The sequence below is a fragment of the Pan troglodytes genome, chromosome 4 (genome assembly GCF_028858775.2).
Source record: "Pan troglodytes isolate AG18354 chromosome 4, NHGRI_mPanTro3-v2.0_pri, whole genome shotgun sequence".
Classification (NCBI taxonomy): Eukaryota; Metazoa; Chordata; class Mammalia; order Primates; family Hominidae; genus Pan; species Pan troglodytes.
In genome coordinates, this window is record NC_072402.2 from 36,916,637 (window position 1) to 36,940,641 (window position 24,005).

The following is a 24,005-nucleotide window of genomic DNA, read 5'->3' on the forward strand; positions in this document are numbered from 1 at the left end:
CCACTAGTGTTTTTGAGCCATAGGTGAATTCCACTAAGCTACCTCAGGTGTTTAGGACGTTAACTTTTGCAAAGAACAGTAAAATCTCATTAAGTCAGAATAATTGGAAGAATGACCAGGCTGACTTGAGAAAAAGTCTGAACTATTTAAAAAGATATTCAGCTTTTTCCTTTCAAGGTCATGTAGTAAATTGGAACAAATAACCACAGAATGGGGCCAAGCAGAGGTCTTACTGAACCTGCCCAAAAGAACAAACTGGAATAATTTCTGAAGGGTACATTAACAGTTTGCATGCAAGTGATGACTGCTAAAGATAGTTCAGGCATTTAGAGAAATATCTTTTTATTAAAAATAAGTGAAATGTTTCCCTTAATACATTTCATGTAAGTATTTACATAGGAAACTTTCATAAATTTATTTATTTTTATTTTTATTTATTTATTTTTTTGAGATGGAGTTTCACTCTTGTTGCCCAAGCTAGAGTGCAGTGGTGCGATCTCGGCTCACTGCAACCTCCGCCTACCAAGTTCAAGTGATTCTCCTGCCTCAGCCTCCCAAGTAGCTGGGATTACAGGCGCCTGCCACTACGCCCAGCTAAGTTTTGCGTTTTTAGTAGAGACGAGGTTTCACCATGTTGGCAGGCTAGTCTTGAACTCCTGACCTCAAGTGATCTGCCTGCCTTGGCCTCCCAAACTGCTGGGATTATAGGTGTGAGCCACCGTGCCCGGCCTGGAAACTTTAATAAATTTAAATGTAAACATCTAACCATCTAACCACAAGTTAAAATGATCATGCGTTTGATTTCATGGCATATAAATTAACCTGTTTTTACTGTTTTGCTGTACATGACTTGTTTGGTATTATTCCTGTAACTCACAGCAGCATAAATGATGACATCTGTCTCTCTCATTTTCCATCATCTTAATTTTTCATCTATCCAATGCCAACAGAATGCCTCCAGCTGCTTGAAAACCGGAAGCATTTTCTGGCCATTCCTTTTTCTCACCACACTCCCACCAATTTTACCAAAGGATCCTACCCTTCCTGTTACCATTTTTGAGAATTCTTTGCATTTGCCTGCCTTTCATCATTTCCTGTTCAAACACTAAATATTCCTTCCTGAAGATGTTTAGAAATACTATACCTTGCTATCTCTAATTCTGTCGTTTAACATCCCACCAGGCATACTATTTCTGAAGCCGTTCATAAGTCCTATTTTTCTCTCTTGAAATTGACTTCTTCCTCCTTTGTTATCTAAGAGCCAGGGTCCTTGACCTGGCAGGTAACACGTGGGAGGTTCCAGACTGACTGAGTGGATGTTATTGACTATCAAGGAGGCTATTTGGGAGAACAGTCTGTAAAGCCCTCAAGCCCTTCAGTGTGCTGAAGGCTGGAAAAAAAAACAAACAAAAAAAACAACAAAAAACGTTTCTGGGGAAAATGGAGATCTAGTTGGAGATGCATAAAGCCTGCCTGCCTGCTCTCCTGCAGTCCCTCCCCGCCCTCCTTCCTCCCTCCCTCCCTCTCTCCTTTCTTTCCTTCCCTCCCGTTCTCCCTCCCTTTTTCCCTCCCTTTCTCCCTTCCTTCCTCTTTTTTTAATTCCTGACTCAAACTTGTTAAAGGCTTTTCTTGATGGGTGCGTTGTCCTGGATGTGATTCAAAGATCCACATGTCTTAAGAAAAAACTGACCAAAACTGTTACAGCTTAGCCTGATGAAATAACTTAAGTTCAAACAAAATAAGGCTACTCATGCATTTCCTGCTGGCGACCTGCTGCCCCCATCTGGAGAAGTTGGGAACGGATGTTCTTGATTCATTCCTGCGCAGTTCTTGTTTCCTTTAGGGGTCTGCGTTGGCTTGGCTGTCTTATCCAAAGGTGGTTTGCTACAGTGTGTAGAAGTGTCAGAGTACAAACTGCAAACAGTTTATTTAGTGAGTTTATGTTTACTCTGAGTAACGCCAAAGACCTTTATTTTATTCCTGGCTGGAGGATGACTCCTTAGTTTTGTGGACCATCTGTTCTGGTACTGCCCCCCAGCTTCCCCAACCCTTCCTACAAAAGGCTAAGCTAAAGCCGTCTTTCTTGACAGCCTTGGACTAGTGAGAAGTGCTTCCTGACTTTGCATCCTGCCTTGGTAATCTTATCCTTAAAAGGATAGTTTGGACTTTTGATCTCTAAGGTCCCTCTGGTTCGGAGTCCATAAAAAATATTTACCAGTGAGAAATGTCTATTTAACATAAATCAACTCTTAGGTATTAAATGAGCTTTCTCTCTTAATGAACAAGATTTCTGGAAATAAAATGCACATGTTTGGAGGAGGGACTGAAATTTTAAAAACAATTTCAAAATATGAACTATACCACTAGGAGGCAGTGTTGACATATAATTTAATTCAAGAATGTCTTCACCATAGCTCCTTTTCAGAAAAATATTTTTAAAAAATCGATGGATATAAAAATGATTAAAGGTTATAATATTTTGGTGGCAATAAAATTCTGAAAAGAATATTAAAGGAACATGCATTTTACACAGTAGTAGAACAGCAAGTCAATAAAATATCATCTGTGAGTGAAAGCTTTAAATACTGAGCTTGGTTTGAGAATATAAGAGAAATGATAGATAACAACTTTGCCAAAAAAACAAAAACAAAAAACAAAAAACAAGTGGAGTTCACTCTTGTTTCCACTAGCCATATGCAGCCTCTGAAAGTTGTGCTGCTTTGGCTCTGTTTCTGTGCATTGAGGGATTAGGGGTGGATTATTAACCCTTAGTAACAAAATTCTAGCAATTTCTTTGCCTTTCCATTTATTTATTTATTTGACAGAGTCTCACTCTGTCTCCCACGCTGGAGTGCAGTGGTGCAATCTCAGCTCACTGCAGCCTCTGCCTCCCAGGTTCAAGTGATTCTCGTGCCTCAGCCTCCCGAATAGCTGGGACTACAGGTGTGTGCCACCACACCTGGCTAATTTTTGTATTTTTAGTAGAGACAGGGTTTCACCATGTTGGCCAAACTGGTCTTGGACTCCTATCCTCAAGTAATCCGTCCACCTCCCAAAGTGCTGGGATTACAGGCGTAAGCCACCACACCTGGCCTATTTTTGTTTTCTAGAATTCCCTGACTGGCTCTCCAGAAAGAGCCAGTAGGGGCTCTTCTCCTTTTAAATACTGCCACCTGCTCCTTTAAAATTCCAGCATACTTGTGAAGTAGGTTTTTCTTTTAAATAGGTGAAGAAATTGAGGTATAGAGGTTTCATGTAAGACTTAGCAAATTGTAGAACCAGGATAAGAATAAAATACAAGAATATAGTCTCATTGCTCTTCTTTTTAATAGCTGAAAAGAATTACAATTTCAAAACAGCTCAAACAATTCAATAATGTTTAGAAAGCAGCATGACCTCTTTTCTAATACACTGAGGGTAGTCACGTTTCTTCTAATAGTCTTGTATCTTCAGGCTTGAGCTTTTGTAGGAGAGTAGATATTAAATTATCAGAGAAAAATATCATAGTTCTCAATCTAGGAAACCAGACTAGAGTTTGGAGAATCTCTACTTTTTTCTTATTATATTTTTTAAAAGCTACCAACTAATACAAGCTCACTCCGCTCAGCCTTATGGCCCAGAGGCACTAGGTGGATCCAGTGTTGACTAGGATGGAGAGGGCTGAAATATCCATCTCTCCTCCCTCCTCCCCATTGGTCTATGTCTTTTACTGGTAGAAAAGTGGGTCACGAAACAGAAGAACTCTGAGAGCAGGACTCTGGGTATTGGATATTTATTGATCAGGTCTCAAATGACTGACCTACTTATAAGAATAAACTTAAACAGGATGGTCTCCTTACGTGTCCTGTAGCAATATTTTTCAAACTGTGGATCCAAACCCAGTAGTGGGTCATAAAAATCCATTTGAAAAGTCAACTAGCATGTTTTATAAATGACATAGAATGAAAAGGAATGGAACAGAAAATACTAGGATGGATCACACATTTAATTTCGACAGTAAGATGTGATGTGTTTTGCTGGGTCATTATATAAATTGTGTTTGTTACTAAGGGTCATGTTCAAAAGAACTTGGAAGCCCCTTTCCATAGCGCTTTATCTGTCCCTGGCTGGTTGCTGAGTCCTTTATGACAGTTCATGTCTCATCCTCTTTGCTAGCCTACCAACTTCTTCAAGCGGCATTAACATCTGAATTACTTTTCCTGTGCTGCAGTGATTTCCATAATACTTTTCACAGGGTGGGTGCTTAGTGAACCTGTTCAAGATTTACTTTGTACTTATTTTGCTCCTAAGAAAATTTCTAAAACATACTTTAAAATTATCAAGTGCTATTTGTAATTCTATTTTGTTCAGGTAATAGCAATAATATGTGTAGGATGGCATTCATGAAAGCACTGCTTTTTAACCCCCTTTTCCGTATTTGTAGGAACTGTGACTCAAACACCTAGAAATTCATCAAAAATAGCTTCTATCGAGGCTACTGTGATTTGAATTTTTGTTTTTCAAAGAGCTCTTTCAGCTGCTGCTCAGTTGTGGCTTCTTTCTGCTGCATCAGCTCGGCTGTTCCTTTGGTCACTCCCCAGCCATCTGGCTTTGACATTGAAGGGTTGTATGGCCGGCCTGAGGCTATCCGAAGATTCTCCCAGTATTCCTTCCTGGCCCTGTGTGAACAAAACACATGACACCAGACATCAGACTCCTCCCCTAGCTTTGGTCTTTATATCATGGAACCATTTAAAAATTATATACTATTTTAAATAATTTCATGCAGCACACAAAGTTGCCTATCAGACATTAAAAAGCAAAGGTGTCAATCTCAGCCACCTGTGTGGGCAGTCTTTGGTTGTTTGGCTTCACCATGATTCCTGACTATGAATTTATATGCTACTGATAAACAATCATTTGCTTACACTTATCAACACATTAATACTTAACAGGAAAAGTATGACATACCATTAACACAGTGAAAAAATCATGCGCTCAGGGTAACTAAGCAGCACAGTAGCATCACTAGAATACCCGTGTCAGCTGCTGAACAGCAACAACCATCAGCAGCAGGCTTTGTCTCCATCCATGATGCTGTGTTTTGATTAAAAGGTTACTGTACACTGTATTTTACTTTTGTAGATGAGAAGAAACATCAGAAGCAGTTGAGGGACTGGGAAGCGGTCCATTCTGCTGGAAGGCTTTTTACAGTGTTTCCTCCAGAGGCATCTGCCTCATTAACAATGGTTTTTGTCATAGAAGGTGCCCTTTGATGTAAAAACTGATGTGATTTCTTGTTCTGTTATGAGTGCACATTGAGGGAGCCATCTTTGGATTCTCAGAGTGCATCCATTAAAACACACATTAATCTGGACTAAAAATTCCACCCCCTCCCCTCAATCTGTAAGTCTAAAGTTACTATGAATTTCTTTTTTGAGACAGGGTCTTACTCTGTCACCCTGTCTGGAGTGCAGTGGTATGATCTTGGCTCACTGCAACCCCCGCCTCCCAGGTTCAAGTGATTCTTCTGCCTCAGCCTTTTGAGTAGCTGGGATTATAGGCCTATGCCACCACATAGGTACAAAATTAGTACAGCTAATTTTTGTACTTTTTGTAGAGACAGGGTTTCACCATGTTGCCCAGGCTGGTCTCAAACTCCTGAGCTCAAGTGATTCGCCTGCCTCGGCTTCCCAAAGTGCTGGGATTACAGGTGTGAGTCACTATGCCCACCTTGAATTTCTTCTTTTAATATATGTACAGGGAAAATTTGGGATAGGAGTACTGTCTATTCCACTTACACTACCTGTCCTTCCTCACATCCTCATGAGCCAGCTGAGTTCACCTTGGTTATTCTTCCCCAAACCCTGGATAACTTCTGCACCTCTCACTCTGCAGGCTCCACTTCTGCCCTTCTATTTCCTTTGCTTCCTTCTAGCTCAGGCCTCAACCTGTCTGCTGTCCCTCCTAGCAAGTCTTCCTCACATGGTGATTACAACTTGCTAACTTGCTAATCTAACCTTGCCCTGGGCTACCTGAGACCACCCAGGCTCCTCTTTGCCTTTGGGATGGGGTCCTACATAACTCCTGAGCATGAATAAAGAGGCTGCCTCCTCCTCCTGGGAGGTGTCTTTCACCAAATTCTGTCTCTGCTATTCTCAAACTTCCAGTTTCTCAATGTGTCATTCTCTTTCCACTTCTCAGTGCTTTCCTGAGGGCTGTTCCTCTAGCAATGTAATTCCTCTCTCAGAATTCAACTCAGGCATCAGCTTTCTTAGAAATCCTTCATTCACCCTCTCTCTGCCTTTTGCCCCTTGGGACATTAGCTCAGACCCTGCACACCTATGCACATCTTCATCCTTGGACTTACTATACTCATTGGACATTACCTGTTTATCGTTCTGCCTGCTAGATTGCTAGCTCCTTGTTTAGCTTGCTACCTCAGCATCCACAACAGCATCTGACAGATAGCTGTGCTCCGTTAATAGCTGCTGAACAGAGTGGAACTGCTACCTCTCCTTGGAGCACCTGTCCTCCACCCGCTTCCTAGTTCTCTATATGGTAGAAGCCTATTGAGCCTTCAAAATCCAGCCCCAAAACCCTTCTTTTAAAATATCTTTCTGTTAGGCAGAGATAGTCATTCTCTTCTCTTGTTACTTTTCTATCCATACATCTACTAAAGCAGCTACCACAGTATAATACGTTGGCTTTCGTATTCTTTTACCCAGTAGACTGTGAGTCTCTAATCCACGGCCTCTCATTTCTAATTCCTACTGCCCTTCCCAGTGCCTGACATACATTTTTTTTTACTAGTGTATTATTCATCTTCCCCATTGGAATGTAAACTCTGAGGGCAAAGACCCTGCCTGTCTTATTTGCCACCGTATTCCCAGCTCTGAAAATCATGCTTGATATAGAACAATCAGTATTAGCTATACTTAAGTGGTCCTTAACTCTTAAAAATCAATGCAATTTAAGATTATTGTGCACCACACTAATGGTGCTTTACTAGAGCACAAAATCACATTTCATTGCCACTTACGTTTATTTACATGCTATATTCTTTTTTTTTTTTTTTTTTTTTTTTTTTTTGAGACAGGGTCTCACTCTGTTGCCCAAACTGGAGTGCAGTGGCGTGATCTTGGCTCACTGCAACCTCTGCCTCCCGGGTTCAAGCAATTCTTGTGCCTCAGCCTCCCAAGTAGCTGTGATTACAGGCATGCACCACTATGCCCAGATAATTTTTTTTTTTTTTTTTGTATTTTTAGTAGAGATGGAGTTTTGCCATCTTGCCCATGCTGGTCTCAAACTCCCGAGATCAAGTGATCCTCCTACCTTGGCCTCCCAAAGTGCTGGGATTACAGGCGCGAGCCACCTCACCCAGCTTATATTTAAAAACAATTTTTAAAAAAATTTTTCTTTTTCTTTTCAAAATCCAAAATCAGGTCAAATACGTTTTATATTCTTAAAACAATCTCCAGAAATCACCTAATAAGGATGCTTTGTAAACATCTCTGGGAGAGAATTTGGGGATGACTGATTCTTCATCATCACACAACAAATTTGCTGCAGTCTTCTAAATGGCCTCACTTGAACATATTCATAATCTAAATTAGTTTGGGTTAGTAAAAAGATGCTTACCTTGCTCTAACCCAGGGTTTGGTGTGCATGTCCAAACCACTTCCCCAGCTGCCATGTTTTTCTGAAGCTGGTGGCAAAAAGCCCCTTTCTGGGGCCAGCTCCTCTGCAATTGCCCTGATGTGGTAGGGCTCAAATCCACAGCACCCGCCAATGTACCTGACCCCCAGGTTGTAGGCCTCTCTGGCGTATTTTTGAATATCCCATCTGGTGGCAACTCTGGGTTCCAGTCCTGTAATAAGTGGCATTATGCCATTAGGCATTATACATTCTTTTCATAAAAATTCAAGATAAGTAGCTACAAGTATGTAATTTTCAATAAATGAATTGTTTTCAATATTCAATTTTTACATTTAAGAAAAAACTTTGCTACTTTGTGTTGTATGTTCACTTTTACATGCTGTGGTATCCAGCCTTCAGGAGGTTCCAAATGACCCCTGCCCTTTGATGTTTTTCTTCTTGTGCAGTCCCCTCTTGCATTATAACAGGGCTGGTCTGTGAGATCCATAGAATATGGCAGAACTGGCATGTGACTTCAGAGTCTAGGCTATACAAAACATCATGGTTTCTGCCTTGCACTTTCTTGGAGCACTCACCCTGGGGAAAGCCAGCTGCCATGTTGTAAGCATCACATGTTTCAAACATGTTTTCTAGCATCACAGTGAAAAGGCCCATGAGCTGAGGAACTGAGGCCCCCAGTCAACAGACAGCAAGAAACTGACACTAACTCCCAAAAACCAATTAAGTGAGCTAGGAAGTAGATCCCCCAGCTCCCAACAGGCCTTCAGGTGATAATAGCCCTGGCAAATATCCGGACTCCAACCTCTTAGGAGACCCTGAACCAAAACCACCTAGTTATGCTATCCCTGAATTCTTGACCTGGAGAAACTGTGAGATAAGAAGTGGTTTTTCAAGCCACTACATTTTGCATTAATTTAATGTGTTATACAGCAGTAAGTAACACAAATGCCTTGCCTTTCTTCCTCTGTGGTTCCTCCAGAGTGATTGTATTTTATAATATCTTACTTGTCTAAGGGTCCCTATAAAATATAGGATAGGGTGTAAAGACCTTAGAAGGAAATAGGAGGCTGGGCATGCTCTGCCCCTGCTGACCACTCTGGCTTAATTTGTGAGATCAACCCACCCCCTCTTCCCAATCATGCTGGGAAAGTTTTTCCTTCTGCCTGGACTGCAAGTATCCCCTCACTTCATCTGCTTGGTCTCTTCATTAAAACTTGTTATGCAGTCACTCGATGATGGTATCTTGCCTGCGATCCCAAAACTCTGGAGTAGCTGAGCCATATTAAAAATTGGAGAAAAGGACCTTAGAGATAAGTGGTCTGATCTTATTTTCCCAATAAAGAATTTGAGAGCTAGAGGAATTTAAAGATTTTCCTAAGGTGACAGGACTTAGCAACAGAGCTGGAACTAGAACTAAATATCTGTTGATTCTCCCACGAAGGGCATCCTCACCAACCCCAAAGTATGACTCACTGGTTGTCTGTTTAGATGCTGATTCACCTCAGATTTTATATTTAAATTCAGAGATCTTTTTTGCTAGCTGGGACCATCCTTTCCTTCTGCTCTTCTCTAATACGAAGGGGCTTTTGGCTGCAGGGACAGAAACCAGGGACAAGACATGAGGAGACACCAAGCCATCTCTTCACTATGACAAAAGATCTCTGGGTATAGATTTACTTGAGTTTATATGCATATAAAATGAAGATATTGAGATGATTCATCAAATGTTGGTCTTACCAAACGGGAATTCTGGGAGATCGATGAATCCCTGCTTGTTGCAGTCAGGAGTGTGGTAAGCCAAGGGCTGGCTCATCAGGTGAGCTTTCAGTCGGGCAGCCTCCAAGCCCTCCTTCATGAGCTTCACTGTTTTTAAACTAATGGTGGGGTCAAAGTGGCAGTTCACACCAATGATGGATGCTCCTGTGAGTGGGAAGAACATGATAGACTTAGGGATGCACCAGAAACCAGCAGGGCCAGCTCTCCTCTCTTCATCAGTAATCAGGAAGTTTTTTTTTCATTTTTTGAGACACAATCTCACTCTGTTGCCCAGGCTGGAGTGCAGTAGCGTGATCTCAGCTCACTGCAGTCTCCACCTCAAGCGATCAAGCAATCCTCCCACCTCAGCCTCCCAAGTTGCTGTGACTACAAGTGTGTGCCACCACGTCTGGCTAATTTTTGTTTGTTTGTCTTTTTATAGATATGGGGTTTCGCCATGTTGCCCAGGCTGGTCTCGAACTCCTGAGCTCAAGTGATCCAACAGCTTCCCAGACTGCTGGGATTACAGGCATGAGCCACCACACCCAGCAGGAAGCTTTTAATTGGAATGATGAACTGGAAGCATAGCATTAGGTCCTCATTCCCCACAAACCTCTTACCTTTGAGTGAGAATGATTACTAGCAGGCAGGAAGTGCTTTCTGTGAAAAGTGCTTTGAAGAGTCTGGTATAATTGAAGTGTAATTTGTGCACATTTGGCTGTCCATCTCTTTTTTTTATTATTTATTTATTTATTTATTTATTTTTTGAGACACAGACTCTTGCTCTGTTGCCCAGGCTGGAGTGCAGTGGCACGATCTCAGCTCACCGCAGCCTCTGCTTCCTGGGTTCAAGTGATTCTCCTGCCTCAGCCTCCTGAGTAGCTGGGACTATAGGCGCACACCACCACGACAGGCTAATTTTTGTGTTTTTAGTGGAGACAGGGTTTCACCATGTTGGCCAGGATGGTCTCCATCTCCTGACCTTGTGATCCGTCCAGCTCAGCCTCACAAAATGCTGGGATTACAGGCGTGAGCCACCATGCCCAGCCCTGTCCATCTTTTTTCAAAAAAAAAATTATTAGAATTTTTTTAAACTTCAAATTTTAGTAGTCAAACTTTCAACGTTGGACATTATGTTGCAAGCACAATAATTTTTCAACACTCCCAGCTGCTAGATTACACCTGTGTTTACCATACTGCTTGCTTGAGGTGTAAATAAATATTCCTTTTCACCAGGCCAGCTTAATAAGTTCATTAGCCTTCTTGGGCACAGCAGCAGAATGTAATTTAGAAAAAAGTTTTTTAGACACGTGTTTTCTAGAAGGAATTTTGTGTCTAGGATTAATAGTTTGGGGAAAAAGAACCTCAAAAATCCTTTGACTTCAGCTACTCAATGTGGTTACTAGCCTATCAATCATTTTGACAAGCTTTTAATTTCATTTCAGCCTCCCCAGACTCACAACTATATGGGATTGTCTTCCTACAGTATTCTTGTAAAATTTGGTGCTGTGAAGTTTGATTTAGTGAGAACAAAATATGTTTTAGATATTTCATTTTCTTCAAAAACTTTCTTTATAGTCATTATGTTCTTAACTATATTTGGACCACAGATGATTTACCATGGCAATCACTAGACATGATTTTGGAAGTTTCCTCCTCCAGAAGATTTGAGAAGGCATTATGACATTATAATTCTTTTACTCTCTCCTCTCAAAGTGGGAGGAATTCCCAAATAGGACTTTTCTTTCCCTTTTTTTTTTTTTGCATTTTAAAAATGGTGGTAAAATATATATCATGTAAAACTGGGCATTTTAACCTTTTTAAAAATTTTTATTTTTTTGTAGAGACAAGGCCTCATTATGTTGCCCAGGCTGGTCTTGAACTTCTGGCCTCAAGCGATCCTCACACCTTTGCCTCCCAAAGTGCTGGGATTGTAGGCATGAGCCCCTGCATCTGGCGCATTTTAGCCATTTTTAAGTGGCATTAATTATATTCACAATGTTGTGCAACCATTATCACTATTTCCACATTTTTTCGATACCCCAAAGAGAAACTCTACCCATTAAGAACTAACTCCTTATTTTCCCCTTCTGCTAGCCCCTGGTAACCTCAAATCTACTTTCTGTCTCTGTGGATTTGCCCATTCTAGATATGTCATATAAACAAAATCATATGATATTTGTCATTTTGTGAGTGGCTTAGTTTACTTAGCATGATGTTTCCAAGGTTCATCCCTGTTGTGGCATGTTTGAGAACTTCATTTCTTCTTATAGCTGCATGATATTTCATTGTATGAATACACCACATTTTGTTTTATCCATTCACCTGTTGATGAACTCTGAGGTTGTTTCCACCCCCAAAAAGGACTTTTTTGGGCCAGGTGCAGTAGCTCATGCCTGTAATCTTAGCACTTTGCGAGGCTGAGGCGGGTGGATTACCTGAGGTCAGGAGTTCAAGACCAGCCTGGCCAACATGGTGAAACCCCGTCTCTACTAAAAGTACAAAAATTAGCTGGACGTGGTAGTACACATCTGTAATCCCAGCTACTTGGGAGGCTGAGGCAGGAGAATCACTTGAACCCAGGAGGCGGAGGTTACAGTGAGCCAAGACGGTGCCATTGCACTCTAGCCTGGGCAACAGAGCAAAAACTCTGTCTCAAAACCAACCAACCAACCAACCAACCAACCAACCAAAAAGGACTTTTTTGGATGGACTCATGGCCTAGGATTTTGTATTTTGTATATAGAGATACCAAGAACAAGAGCAAGAGAGATTATTTCTGGATGCAGCATGAGTGATGAGTGACCCCAGTGTTCAGCTCCCAGGAGCAGCAGAGCTGGTGCCACAACCCATGGAATCCAGTGGTGAGTGGCAGGTGTCTTTGCTGTTGCTGGGCTGGGTCTGCAGTTTGCTCTTCATTCTTGTTCCAGGTAGGCCTCACTCCCCTTCATTCCTCTGAAACAGCTTTTGTTAAGGTTACCAATGACCTCAACCTTGCCAAATCCAGCAGCTGCTTCTCTGTTCTCATCTCACTGAAGCTCTCAGCAGTATGCAACCTAGTGGACAACTTCCTCCTTCATTGACACTCCCCTTCTCTTGGCTTCTGCAACTTCCCACACACTGTCCAAGTATTGTTTCTACCTTGCTGGTTTATTATTTTAATAAATGTCCTGTTTAATATTCTTTTTAAAAATGTCTTCATGTTCTTTGCTGTCTCCTCCTCAAGGCTAAAACTCTCAACTGGAGTGTTCCAAGATTCCACTGATTCATCTTTTCTTCCCCATTTAAACTTCCTTTTCTGTCCTAGGCTTTCAATACCATCTATATCCAGATCTCTCCCATATTCCTCTCTCTTACCCTGACCTTCCCATTGGGCTCCAGATTTGAATATTGTGGATATATGCAAGTATCCAGAAGTAAATATACTTGTATGTGTGTGTATACCTATGTATCCAGAATATGTGTGTGTATATATACATATACTTATATATTTTATATATATATATTCATCAGATTGTGTATACATATACTCACAAGTATATATATCCACAATATCCAAGTCTGGAACCAAGTGGGAAGATCATTGATATCAACTAAGCTATAAGCTGTTGAAGATCTTTGGCTACCCTTTTTTTTTGGATGTTGTGCTGCCAGAGTTTCTCTTTCCTTGCTTAATTAACTTCATTCTATTAATAAATTAATAATATTTTGGCTATTTATTGGATGTCTTTTAGGTGTAAGCCTCCTTGCAAGAGATTATAGAGAAGTAGAAATAAAGGACATTGTTCCTGACATCAACAATTTTATAATTTAGCACAGGGTTTTCCAAGGTTTGGTCCATGAAAATAATGTTCCATGATCAATTAAGTTAGGAAGTAGCTGTTCACCACATCACCTTCTTGGAGACTAGGAATATATGTGAACATATCAAAGATATCGATAAGTTCCACAGTAAAGATATCTGCCTAAGGCCGGGCGCAATGGCTCACACCTGTAATCCCAGCACTTTGGGAGGCCGAGGCGGGTGGATCACGAGGTCAGGAGTTCGAGACCAGCCTGGCCAAATAGTGAAACCCCGTCTCTACTAAAAAATACAAAAAATTAGCCAGGCATGGTGGCGGGTGCCCATAATCCCAGCTACTCGGGAGGCTGAGGCAGGAGAATCGCTTGAACCTGGGAGGCGGAGGTTGCAGTGAGCCAAGATTGCGCCATTGCACTCCAGCCTGGGCTGCAGTGTGACAAGACTCCGTCTCAAAAAACAAAACAAAACAAGATATCTGGTTAATTTGGTTTAACACAGCATTTTCTAAATGTATTTAACCACAGAACCCTATTAACATTCTCGATGATTGGAAACTATAGACTGAGGATATTCTTTTTTTTTTTTTTTTTTTTTTTTATTGAGACGGAATCTCGCTCTTTCGCCCAGGCTGGAGTGCAGTGGCGCAATCTCGGCTCACTGCAAGCTCCGCCTCCCGGATTCACGCCATTCTCCTGCCTCAGCCTCCCGAGTAGCTGGGACTACAGGCACCCAACACCAGTCCCGACTAATTTTTTGTATTTTTTAGTAGAGGCGGGGTTTCACTGTGTTAGCCAGGATGGTCTCGATCTCCTGACCTCATGATCCACCCATCTCTGCCTCCCAAAGTGCTGGGATTACAGGCGTCAGCCACCGCGCCCAGCCATGTTTAAAACTTTTCCTCTGGGATTCAATAATATCAATATTCTTACAAAAATAAATTAATGGTTTTTATGTTAACGAAAGTAGTATACACTGATTTGTAGACAGATGTGCACTAGTGTGTTCTTTAAGACTTACTAATCACAAACTGATTGAAATCTATCATCACCTGCTTTCACCAGGCGCACTGCACACTCGCCAGGGGGCACGCCATGCAAATCTCCTTCCGGGCCAATGCACATGGTTGCTGCCACAGGTTTACCGGATGCTATCAAGGTTTCAACTGCCCACACAGCTTCTTCAACGTGTTCAAAATACTGGAATCAGTTAAGGTTAGAGTACTTTTAATCTCGTTTCTCCCAAAACAATTTTTTTTTTTTTTTTTGAGACGGAGTTTTGCTCTTTCACCCAGGCTGGAGTGCCGTGGTGCGATTTCGGCTCACTGCAAACTTTGCCTCCCAGTTTCAAGCAATTCTCCTGCCTCTGCCTCCCAAGTAGCTGGGATTACAGGCGCCCGCCACCACGCCTGGCTAATTTTTGTATTTTTAGTAGAGACGGGGTTTCACCATGTTGGCCAGGCTGTTCTCAAACTCCTGACCTCGTGATCCACACGCCTTGGCCTCCCAAAGTGCTGGGATTACAGGTGTGAGCCACCGTGCCCAGCCTTTCCCAAAACAATTTGAAAACGTATTCTATTGCTTAAAAACTTCATTATTACTGTTTTCAAACTTTGAATTGTGACCCATTAGCATTTTTTAAATGAAATAGAATGATTTCTTACTGTAAATTGCAGTCAAAAAGTTTGAAAAACACCATATCAGATTAACTGAATCAAATTTAGTAGTAGCCCTGAATTGGAAAACGATTTCAAAAACTAAATATTACTATTGCTAGTTATGATTGTCACCTAACCCCACACACTACTCTTGAAAGCAAAAGGTAGAGAAAATGTACTAGGTGTATTTGTCTTATCTTTCACCACATCTTTCTTTACCTCTGCAATCAAGAAGTCCACGTTCTTCTTCATAAAGACCTCTAACTGTGGCAGAAATACTTTTTTGACTTCAATTTCACTCTTGCAGCTAAGGTATGAAGGTGTCTGACTCACTCCTCCTGCTACCAAAGCATCTCCTTCATCAGCCACTTGTCGGGCGATGTCGCAAGCAGCTTCATTGACTTTCTGCCCCTAAAATGGGTGAGTATAGGAGACATCTAAATTTTCATGTGAAATTGAAATAAAATTATTATTCAAACATTCACATCTTAGTTGTATATTTACAATAGTATCTTATTCCAGAAAATGACTGTTATGGAATAGTTCAAAGCTTTACCAAGTTGAACAGTTTGCCATAACAATAACACTAATAATAGTGATAGTAACAATAAATATATATATGACATTACATTGTACCAAAGATGTGTGAGATGGTAAAAGTTTTTACATTGAAGGATGTTATCTGGTATCTTCCAGTGCCTGAGATGCACTTAGAAGAGTACCTAACAAATAGTAGTGGTGGTGATGATGATTTGCTTTTATGATTGAGAAGATTAAAATTAAATTTAAATACCTGTAGAATTCAGGATGTTTTTGTATGTATAGTCTCAATTAACAGATACATGCATAACTAATAAGGTCTTTTCTAATTATTTAGACTTTAAAAGTTGTTTGTTATGCTCAACAAACAAAACGCTCCCCAAACCTAGCACTGTACACTCGTGGAATTTTGGAAACCTCAGCCTTGATGGGGTAAAGGGGTTGGTTCAACATCACAAAGTAGACATGCTTGAGTCAGGCACTATTCCAGGTTTACTGATTTATTATGCCTATGATCTTTCCTCTAGCCATGCTACATTTAAAAACATTAAGGACGAAAGAATTTGTAAGGTTGCCCAATTTACTCAGCAACTTAGTCAAGAGACTGGGAGAATCATTAATCATTAAATACCTCTTCTTTCATCTGCTTCGCTAAATGCCTCTTTGTTAATTTTGGGGATTCCAGCTAAATAAAACCTAAGGCTGTTATTTACGCCTCTCATTTTTGTATTATTAGAAATAAAACAAAACTCTGAAGAGGTTGAACCCTTTTCTCTATGGGAGCTTTGTTGATGCAATAGGTCGACAATATCCTTCTAAAAGTCCCACGGCTGGTTTTACTCACAGATATCTTCTCTAAGACATAGTTGCCCCTGTTCTCCAGCTTGTCTTCACTCGCATAGAAGGTGAAGGTCTGCATGACGTTTGAGCCAGCTCTGAGGAACTCTCGATGAAGCTGGCGAACTGGGAGAGTGAATGAGGAAAGGTATAATTTCTGTTTATTAACACACGATGTTTTCAAATGGCTCTCAGATAAACAAGCAGGAAAACAACTGCTTGAATTTCTGGTTGCTTGACATTTGCACATCTTAGGGGTAGATGAGAGGTAGATCTGAAGTCTCTTGGAAACTCCTGTGAACCTGCTATGACTAGATGAATGGGTGGGCAGGGGGTGCTCATATTCCTGTATTTGCTCATCTTGTTCATTGTTTATTTTGTTTATCATTCATTGACTGTATTTGTGGATGGCACCCATGGACACAAGGATAAACAATCCATTATTCTGTCTTTGGACAACTTCACAGTCTGTCCAGAAATAACTGACTACAGCACTGCATGGTTGGGCTATGCAGGAAGAAGGGATCATTTCTACCCAGGACATGGGGCAAGGGGGCGAAGGAGGTCCAAAGATGAGGAATCATTTGAGCTGCACTTGGAAGAATTCAATGCTACTGCCAGGCAGAGAAGGTGGGGAAGGGAATTCCATCCAGAGAGAATAGCCTGAGCAAAGATAATAAAGCAGGAACAGGCATGGCATTTGGGGGAATGACAAGTACCTTGAGTGGCTGGAGTTGATGAATCAGGGAAATATATAGTTTTTAAGCAACTGGATGATGTAATTAATACAGTGTTTTCAAAAGATAATTCTGGTAGCATGGTGAAATAAGAATTGGAGCAAGATTTCCAAGCACAGATCCATGGATGAATGCCAAATGGCAAAGTTTGTTTGTTTGTTTGTTTGTTTGTTTGTTTTTTGGGATGGAGTCTCATTCTGTCACCCAGGCTGGAGTGTAGTGGCGTGATCTTGGCTCACTGCAACCTCCGCTTCCTGGGTTCAAGCAATTCTCCTGCCTCAGCCTCCCAAGTAGCTGGGACTACAGGCACCTGCCACCACGCCTGGTAATTTTTTTGTATTTTTAGTAGAGGCAGGGTTTCGCCATGTTGGCCAGGATGGTCTTGAACTACTGACCTCAAGTGATCCGCCCACCTCAGCCTCCCAAAGTGCTAGGATTACAGGCGTGAGGCCTCCAAATGGCAAAGTTTTATCAGCTGGAGGAAATATGGTGGGATTTTTTCCCCATAGAGCTAAAAGTATTCAGTTTAAGAAATTATCATTTGTTTTAAAATAGCTGTCCTAAGCTGTGGTTGCCCATTAGATCCCCTGCAAATTAAAATTACGGATCGGAATGTCAAATCCACAGATATTCTGACTTAATTGGTTTGGAGTGAGGCATAGGCATCTTTTTTTTTAAGTTTCCCCAACCCATCTTTGTTTTCAGCCTTGTCAAAAACTGCCATTGTAAGATAGTGGAAAAAAACTCCTTTTATAAAATGACTGTGAAACTTGGATTTCACAAAAACTTGGTTGTTTTTGTTAGGAGAATTAACTGGGCAAAGTAAGAAATCAGCATGCTATTAATATATCAGCTCCTGAAAATTATTTTGAAATTTCAGAGATTTATGAAATCCAAAGGTCCAGGAGCAACTATATGACAGGCTAGGAAATTACTAGGACACTGAAGTTCTTAGCTCTCAGCGCTAACGCTGGAGATGAGTCTATACTCATCTCTTGTCTCCCAGATTGACTAGTAGAGTAGAGTAACTGGAACATAGAAACCTTGGTTTTTGTTTTTAAAGAGATGAATACACAAGTGAAAAAAGCTTTTAAATTTTAGAAAATGCATTTGTAAGCTTGTAGCCAAACATTTTCCATGATTTTTTAAATCATAGAAAGTTCTCAGTGGGACCTCAAAAGCATCCCTAAATTAGCGGGCTTCAAACTTGTTTTAATTAATAACAGAACCAATGAAAAATATAGGGAGTTCCATATATCAATCAGATAAACCCAGAGCTGCTGTGGCTGGAGAGGGCTGAAGGGCCTATATACTAGGTTTCTGGACACTAGGAATAAATGGTTTATAACTACGAAGTCCACTCACATGGTCCTTGGGTGGAGTTCCAGAGGTTTCATGAAAAAAACCCTGGAAATGTGTGCAAATTGTTATGTATAAATACATTTTACAGTGCAGAAGGTCTATAAAATTTTATCAGATTTTTCCACAGGGCAGTGATCCCAAACAGTTGAAGACAACTCCTCACTCTTGATTATTCATCATGCTTCTAAAACTGCAGTGATTCTCTAAGTATGATCCATCTTAGAGTCACCTGGGGGCAATTATCAGAAAGGCAGATTCCTCAAACTCTTCCAGACCCCGATAACCTGAATTCATTGCTGAATTAAAGCTGCTTCCACTGGGTGCAAGAACCATAACTTTGGGCATAAACTTTAGCAAGAGAATGAGGCTGGTAATTTGAGTATCCTTTCACCTACTTTTTCCTGACCACAAGGTTCCTACTCTAACCCATAATACAATAGGGCTAGTCCCTTTTACTCAATGACGTCACTTATACTAATTGATTACCTTCATTTTATGGCCTTAACTCCTCATTATATTACTTATTTTAAAATCATAGAAGCTAAATGTACATTGATACATGATTATATATGTACATGGCATAGTTGGAGATTAGCCTTATAGATTTAGCTTGAGAAATGCAAGTTTTTAAAATTCCACAGCAAACTCTAAAAGGTCAAATAAAATTCTGAAGTATTTCTTCAGTTGGGTAAGTTTGCAGCAAAACCATTTGGGGGCAAAATATGACCTGAACCAACATGAAGGTATTGATAAACATGTTTCAATTAGTAAGGGTAGTCATGTATTTTGATGCAAAAATGTATTAATGTGTTTCAATGGGAGCTGCTTCAGGGCCCATTGGGAGTGTTACATAATATGCTACATTTGTACTGTATTAACTTTCTAACATCCCCAGATTCCTGGATTCCAAGATATGTTTGACCCCAAAATGTGGTTTGGACAGGGGATTGTGGGCCTGTAGCATAACCACTCCTTTCTTTTTGCCCAGAACATGAAAAAGTCAGGCCCAGGCATGAGATATATAAAAATGTTGCAGGTGAAGTCCAGCTTGCAGGAAGACTCTTCAGGGGTTTCCATCAATTCTAGCTACCACTCAGTCTAAATTACAAAAGCGCTGCAGATACACAAAATCATTTGCATAAAATAGCTCAAGTGATCCTCCTGCCTCAGCCTCCCAAGTAGCTGGGACTACAGGCGTGCACCACCATGTCCAGCTAATTTTTTAAAAACTTCTGAGAGACTAGGTCTCCCTATGTGTCCAGGCTGGTCTTGAACTCCTGGGCTCAAGTGGTCTTCCCACCTCAGCCTCCTGAGTTGCTGGGATTACAGGCATGAGCCTCCACACCCGGCTCCTTTATGAGAACTTACAATAGAGCTCTGTACCAACCTGCTTCTGGGTGCTCCACAGCAGCTTCAGGAGTCCAGGGTCCTGCCTTTACGTAGCCCCTCTTCTCCAGTGCAAAGACAAACCCTCCATCTCCAATCACAATCTCTCCAGCATTTAAACGTTCTAGGATGCCCTAAAATTACAGATGAGGGAGGAAAAGGAGTTACTTGAGTGTTTAAGATAATTTTCTATTTTTATTACTTTTGCTAACATATTCTTGGAGATGTGTGGTTATTTTAGAATTTTCAGGGAAAAATGTATATTTTATATATACATTTATGGCTATCTATAAGACAAACAACCAGAATGCTCATAAAATAAACATTTGTGTATTCCTTTGTATGTGCTGGGGGTGGGGGGGTCTTTCAGAACACGTTAAAGAGTATTTGAAGAACACCATGGGAGGTGTGTTTGAAGAACTGTCTGCTGAGGGATTAAATGAAAAGATTTTGTTGTAAAGCCTCAAATCTGCACTTAAGCACAGATTCTTAAAATGGTAAATACTAGTCTTCTTACTCTATCAACAAACTAAAGAGAGGGTTAAAAAATTGTTAAAGAAGTTGAAATGGCATAGAATACTATTTTTTTTTTTTTTCTTAGAGACAGCATCTCACTATGTGCCCAGAGGAACTTGAACTCCTGGGCTCAGAAGATCCTCCAGTCTCACCCTCCCCAGCAGCCGAAACTACAGGCTCGTGCCACAGTGCCCAGCAATGCTATTAAGCCATTTTATTTTAAGACTGAAAAGGTGGCCAAATCACTCAAAGACTTCTATCTTTGGTGTTAAAATTCAGTTTCCACAACAGTAGCTATGCTATACAGTCCAGGTTATGAGTGTGCACATGCTGTACTCTATGATGAGAACAAGGAAGAGACAACTAAAGTATTTGTTGAATGATTTTTCAGGCCAATCTCCATACTTATTCCATTTACAATACTGTGCAGTAATCACCCTGGTGTTGTTCTATGGATAACTTTGGAATTAAGTATTTTGAAAGGGTTTTGTGAATTACAAAGTAATTCTCTAGCTTAATAGATTTTTTGTAATTTCAAAGAATCATAGACTTTAAAAATAAATAGTACTCAATTCAATTGAGATCTCTCTCTCATTTCACAAATGAGAAATTAAGACCCAGAGTCCCGGAGTAATTTATACATGGTTTTCCAGATGGGGAGCATAGGGCTTCCTGACTCTTTTATGCTTAAATAATATCTATATTTGATTTCAAATGGGATCAGGGGTGGTGGGACAGCCCTGAAAAAAACTGTATAGTGTAAAGGAATAACTTGGGACGTATTTACCCAGTGTGTTCCATTTACTACCAATAACAGTGGATAAAACAAAAGCTGACATAATAACAAGATTCCAGAAATCTGTGAGAGGCAGTCACAGGATTTTGCATCCCAATTCCTTGCCACCTTCTTAGAACCTCCCTCATTTTCATTCTCTTCGCCTCCACTGCCCCTTCCCATGCCATTTGGACAGCTGGTGCTTAGAGAGAGGAAACAACTGACATTTCACCAGACAGAAGCAAAGTGGTAGGATTATGCTGTGTGTTCCCTAATATACCTTTCAGATCAAAACATTTTCAAGCCATAATGTTGAAGCCTTGTTATCTTATGGGAGCCCATAAGATAACAAAGCACTACAAAAATATAAATGGCTCACACGTCATTTTGAAATCCAAATATTTGTCATGATTGCAATGTATCTAAATGTCACATCTGAAAACTACAACTTTGATTATGACCTAATTAACAACAACAATAATATATATATTTATACATATATATAAATATATATATACTACTGCCAGCACAGTTACATAAAAAACATAACAAGGGTCACTTAAATGAGATATGACTTGCTACTAACTTTTATTTGGATAAAATAATTCATGACATTTGGGCAGTTAGCAGCTCCCATTGAACGTGTGTGTTTTCAAATTTTAGTACCACAGCATTTTAATGTGCAGCATAGCTAAGGATCTGATGCTGAGTGGCAGGGTGGGTAGTGGCGATTCAATTACTATGTGGCTCATGCACTTATTGAGTGATTACCTCTGGAAATACGATCTTTTACATTCTATTGCATTTTAAAATTATCTAGACTTCAGGATTTTCTGTTCCCAAGCTAAACAGACTTTTTAAAAAGTGGAATGTGCTATGAAAAAAATATACTGTTTTGTGAAAAAGTATTACAAAACAGTATATGTAATATCAGCCCAATTTTGTCTAAGAAGTGCATATTTGCCTCAACAACAAACTAGCAGATTATACACCAGAATTTAACAGGCACTGTTCTTTGTGCTTTCCCTCGTTGTTTATAATGAACATGTGCAAACTTTGTAACATTTGTTTTAATTTTAAACTCAAATGTGTAGACATGTTATTGTCCATATATTGTTTTAACACTGACATATGCACGGAAACAAGTTACTAGGAAACTGTTTTTTCCATCTTACATTCATCTGTTGCTTAGATAATTCTACAAAGATAATTCTTTAAAATGTTAGATTTTCTGAGTTTGAGTTTGGGGAATAAGTTAGACTTACGTGGCTATGAGAATGGGGACAAACAAAAAATATCTATATCTATAGGAATCATCCTTCCCAGTCTCTGCGGACTATTCATTTAGTACATTTAGGGACTGGCGAAATTCTCACCCTCCTTTGACTGGTGATAGTCCATAGTCCTTTGCCATCTCAACACCCACTCATGCCATCAACATGCATCCACGATGCTGCATTTAGAATCTGTAACCGAATTGACCTTCTTCCTTGTGTAGAGGTCTTTTTGATTTGGGAGGCCATCCCTTTAGAAACTGGGCATACCTCAGCTGGTTCTCCAGCAGGCACTGGGATGAGAGCTGGACCTTTCTCACTGTCCTTACAGCCCAGAGGATACAGTTGGCCTGGCCCCATCTGCCTCCCTACCATTTTCCGGGGGCCTCTGTCATGCCAGGCCTGGGACTGGGCATTTGACCAAAAAGTCAAGTTTATTCTCTCCTCCCTCCATCCTTCTCTCTCTCTTCCCACCTGTCTAGTCTCATTCCACGGCAGTCAGTCCATCTATCCATCCGTTCCGCAAATTAGAGGAAGGCCTACCATCTGGACTGAAAATACCCCTCCCAACAAGCCACTGGGATAGCCAAGAGATGGACTTGTTCATCTGGAGCTGGAATTGGGTTTTACAATTTCATGAACAGCCCTTCCTCAGTATCTTACAGCCACTCTGCCCATTTTTTCTTAAACCATGTTTTCGAGGCTGACATTTCGGATGACATTTTTCTGTCATCACGGACATCAAATTGCCTGTGAAAATCTGCAATCACCCAACCAGCGCCTGGGCCTTGGGTGCAACGAGAACCCGGCGGGGAGGCGGCCCCGACACCCGCGGTGCAGGTCCAGGCGGGAAATGTCGGAGCCAGCGCCGCGCACTCCTCCCTGTTCTGGGCGCGCCGGGTGCAGAGGGCGCTCGCGGCGGCCTCGGCCTCGGACACAGATGCGGAGGAGCTCCGTGGGGACGGGATATTGCGCCTGCGGGGCTAGGAGCAGTATCTCTGGGGAGTTTTCTGGTCTTGGGGTGCCAGATTCAGAAGATATCGGAAGGCTCGGAGTTCTGGGGACACCCAGCCGTCAGGGAGGGCTCAGAGGGTGCCTTTGGGTCTGAGAGGCAAGGATCACATAGATCTGGGGCGCACTCTGGTCCAAGCTGCGCTGGGGCTGGAGGGGACAGAGGCGCTCTGGGGGCGCGCTCTGAACGTGGGGCAGGAGTGGGGAGGCTCAGAGGCGCCTTGGGGTCCTGCTGGAGAAGTTCTGGAAGCACATTCTGGTCTGAGGCTGAGGGAGGGGAGGGAGTAGGAGGATGATGGGTACCAGGCAGGGTCCGAGGGCCCCTCTGCGCTCCCAGAGGCTGAGATACAGAGCAGGTGGGAGGGGAAGGAGAGCGCCCTCGGGTCCCCTGGAGACTCACCTTCTTGGCCTTTTTGCCCCCAACAGGTGGCATCTTCGTGGTGTCCAGACAGGTGGTCGACACGGATGCGGACCGACTAGGCGAGCCTTCCCGCTGCGCAGCCCCGAACTGCTCCGAGTCCGCAGCCTGCCTCTTTATACCCGCAGTTGGGCGTGGGGAGGGCCTCCCAGCCACCGCGCGGGCCAACACGGACCTTGGGCGGGAACACGCCCACCAGCCCTTCATCAGGCCCGCCTCCTGTTGGGAACCTGGCCTGCCAAGGAGGTAATCCAGATTGTTCACCCAAATGGGTGGAACCACCGAAAAGTAAGATAAGAA

The 24,005-nt window shown here is 41.5% G+C and overlaps 2 protein-coding genes across 2 annotated transcripts in view; one reads left to right on the forward strand and one right to left on the reverse strand.

Annotated features, from left to right (window-relative positions):
* Positions 1-3,305: 3,305 nt before the first annotated feature.
* Positions 3,306-23,912, reverse strand: BHMT (betaine--homocysteine S-methyltransferase). The gene is made up of 8 exons (XM_517686.8): positions 23,688-23,912; positions 19,713-19,845; positions 16,234-16,352; positions 15,069-15,260; positions 14,244-14,391; positions 9,376-9,558; positions 7,621-7,849; positions 3,306-4,658 (listed from the first exon to the last, which is right to left on the reverse strand). The coding sequence occupies exons 1-8, from the start codon at positions 23,910-23,912 to the stop codon at positions 4,475-4,477; spliced, it is 1,413 nt and encodes a 470-aa protein (XP_517686.4). The 3' UTR covers positions 3,306-4,474.
* The window catches only part of DMGDH (dimethylglycine dehydrogenase), a 112,774-nt gene continuing 112,631 nt past the window's right edge, over positions 23,863-24,005 (forward strand). Inside the window, exon 1 of the mRNA XM_063811138.1 lies at positions 23,863-23,951. The gene's annotated coding sequence lies outside the window, so the exon portion shown is untranslated. The remainder of the gene's footprint in view (positions 23,952-24,005) is intronic.